Genomic DNA, 2,653 nt, shown 5'->3' with positions numbered 1-2,653 from the left:
CGTTAACTGAGTGCCAGGCAGTGTCCAGAGCTGGGGATTTGGTGGCAAATACACTACACGACCCTGATTGCTGAGGAGGCCACGGTGGGGAAAAGGATGTAGGACAGGCGCCTGGCTTCCTTCCTCTCCCGGAGGACCCAACTCTCTTGAGAAACCCTAGCCAAAACTCCCCGGTGGGGCCCAGGAGAGGCTGAGGCATTGTTAGGGAGATGGAGAAACCATTTCTTCACTTACACAGGAGGCAGACCTTGTCCACTGCCCAGCAAGCCCCATGAGGCAACAGCAAGGGCTGAAGCAAGCCCCAGCCCACATCCTGGCAGGTGGCCAGTGGTGGGCAGTTCAGGAAGGCACCTGGTTGGGCATAAAGGAGGGTCCTGCAGGCTGGGAGGAGGCACACTTGGGGACCATGGAGACCCAGGGCGGCAGCCCCTCCTTGAGGCGGTGGTCACTGTTGCTACTGCTGCTGGGCCTGGCCATGCCTCCAGCCACTGCCCAGACCCTCACCTACAGAGAGGCCGTGCTCCGTGCCGTGGATGGCTTCAACCAGCGGTCCTCAGAAGCTAGTCTCTACCGCCTCCTGGAGCTAGACCAGCAGCCTGACGGAGTGAGTTGGGGAAAGGGGCTGGGGAGGGAGGCCCTGCTTCCACCAGATGCAACCGTACTGCCACTCCTTTTGCTAATTCTGGACCTCTTATCAGGAAGGCACTTCTCTCGTTAAGTAGGATCCTGCCTCTTCCAGGAAGCCTTCCAAAGCTGTGTACCTTCCCAGTATGACAGCTTCCTGCCTTAGAATCTCTACTATGTGGAGAGGTGACCCCCACACCTGCATTCAGGCTTCAGGGACTTCTGGGAATTCCAGGGACAAGAATGGGGTCACTGATTCTGGGATGTGACTTCCCTGTTTTAAGTCTCCTCTGCAATCCATTGTCTCCCACACAGGAAAGGGCTCTGCTCAGCCCTGAGGTTCCAGTGGCAATGTCTTTTCTCCAGGAGGCCCCCAATTTCCCTCAGCCCCCTTAGAGATTGTCTGAGGTTCTCTCCTGCTCTCTGTATGTTTGGTGAGGGCAGGAATGGGCTCTGTCCTCCTCACCTCTGTGCCTCAGCACCAAGCTCAGTGCCAGGCACACAGTAGGAGCTGCTGAAAAGCCGCTCTCTTGGTGGGGGGGGGGGCAGGGAGACAGATCAGAGATGGCAAGCAGGAGCCCAGCCCATTCTCCCCGCTTTCTCCCCTGGCTAGGATGAGAACCCAAACATCCCGAAGCTTGTGAGCTTCACGGTGAAGGAGACTGTGTGTCCCAGGAGGCCGCGGGGGACACGGCAGCTAACGGAGCAGTGTGACTTCAAGGAGAATGGGGTGAGGCTGGGGACTGGGGTGTGGGGGTGCTGGCGGATGCCTCCCAAGATGCTGAACAATTTTCAGACCCTGGCACTGGGGTGAGGCTGGGAGGTTATGGCTCGGGCTTCCAGTTTGACCTTGAGCCTCCCCTTTTTAGCTGGTGAAACAGTGTGTGGGGACAGTCACTCTGGACCAGGTCGATGGCTACTTTGACATTCGCTGTGAGGAGGTGAGTGGCCCCTTCTGGGTTGCAGGGTCTGACGGGCCATGGTGCATGGAACTTCCTATGGACCAGTTAACCACTGCCCCATCCAGGGCTGAGAAAGCCCCTTCTATCCTGAGCTCTTCCCTCAACCTGCGCCCCAAGCGGACTGGCTCTGCAATCCCTTAGAGCAGTGGTGCTCAAAGTGTGGTCCTCACCTGGGAACTTGTCAGAAATGCAAATTCTCAGTCCCCAGTTAGAATCTGAGTGGAGCCCAGCAGTTTGAATTGAACAAGTCCTGCAGAGGATTCTGACTCTTGCTGAAGCTTGAGAGCCAGTGACTTAGAGTTTTGAGCTTTTCGCTCATGCTCCAGTCTCAGCTTTGCTGTGCTGGGCTTTGTGACCCTGGGAACCCCTCGTCATCTCTGGGCCTCAGTTTCCTCATCTGTTTATGGCTGTAGGGACTTAGCATATGCTCCAGAGTTCATAGCCAGAGGGTGAACTGGGGCCCCAAGGCTCTTAGGGTGGCCCAGGAAGGGAGGTGTCTAGGGGGGAGGGGTCTTGACCTTGGATCCAGGCTCCACAAGGAACCTGTTTCCTCCTGGTACACAGCTCCAGAACGTCAAAATCGGCGGCCGGCTTCGCGAACTCATACGGAACGGTGGGCGGAAGATTGGCCAAGGGATTGAAAACATTGGCAAGAGAATCAAAGATTTTTTTTCAAATGTTGAGCCCGGGGAAGGGTCCTCCTAAGGGCCTGCTTTGCCCTGGCTCAGGTACTGGATTCTGAAAAATAAATTCTTGTAAAAGCAACTTCCTTCAGGCTTCAATTTCACTTGTCTTGCCTCCTCCCACTTAATGTGACAGAGTTTGGGAGGGTGTGTGTGTGTGTGTGTGTGTGTGTGTGTGTGTGTGTGTGTGTGTGTAGAAGCTGACCCCAAGTTGTCCCAGGCTTGGCCCTGGGGTGATTATGGTTAGTTTGCATACGAAGGCAGCTGGAGGGACAATGCTGGTGTCTTTAGGAATCCACTAACCCTGGGAGGGGCAGCCCCTTCCTAGTCAACAAGGTCCCATGTGTCAGATACAGAAACTAAAAAATGTGGTTAACATTGGAC

The 2,653-nt window shown here is 55.6% G+C and overlaps 1 protein-coding gene across 1 annotated transcript; it reads left to right on the top strand.

The window, feature by feature from the left end:
• The first annotated feature begins 383 nt into the window (after positions 1-383).
• CAMP (cathelicidin antimicrobial peptide) lies at positions 384-2,351 on the top strand. The gene is made up of 4 exons (XM_019723709.3): positions 384-604; positions 1,238-1,354; positions 1,494-1,565; positions 2,151-2,351. Exons 1-4 carry the CDS (start codon positions 407-409, stop codon positions 2,289-2,291), a joined length of 528 nt encoding a protein of 175 aa, XP_019579268.2. The 5' UTR covers positions 384-406; the 3' UTR covers positions 2,292-2,351.
• The last annotated feature ends 302 nt before the right edge of the window (positions 2,352-2,653 follow it).

This window comes from Rhinolophus sinicus, chromosome 5 (genome assembly GCF_057876585.1).
Source record: "Rhinolophus sinicus isolate RSI-liver-muscle chromosome 5, RSI-T2T, whole genome shotgun sequence".
Taxonomy (NCBI): domain Eukaryota; kingdom Metazoa; phylum Chordata; class Mammalia; order Chiroptera; family Rhinolophidae; genus Rhinolophus; species Rhinolophus sinicus.
The sequence above is the reverse complement of the archived record's forward strand: the minus strand, read 5'-3'. Positions and strand labels throughout refer to the sequence as shown.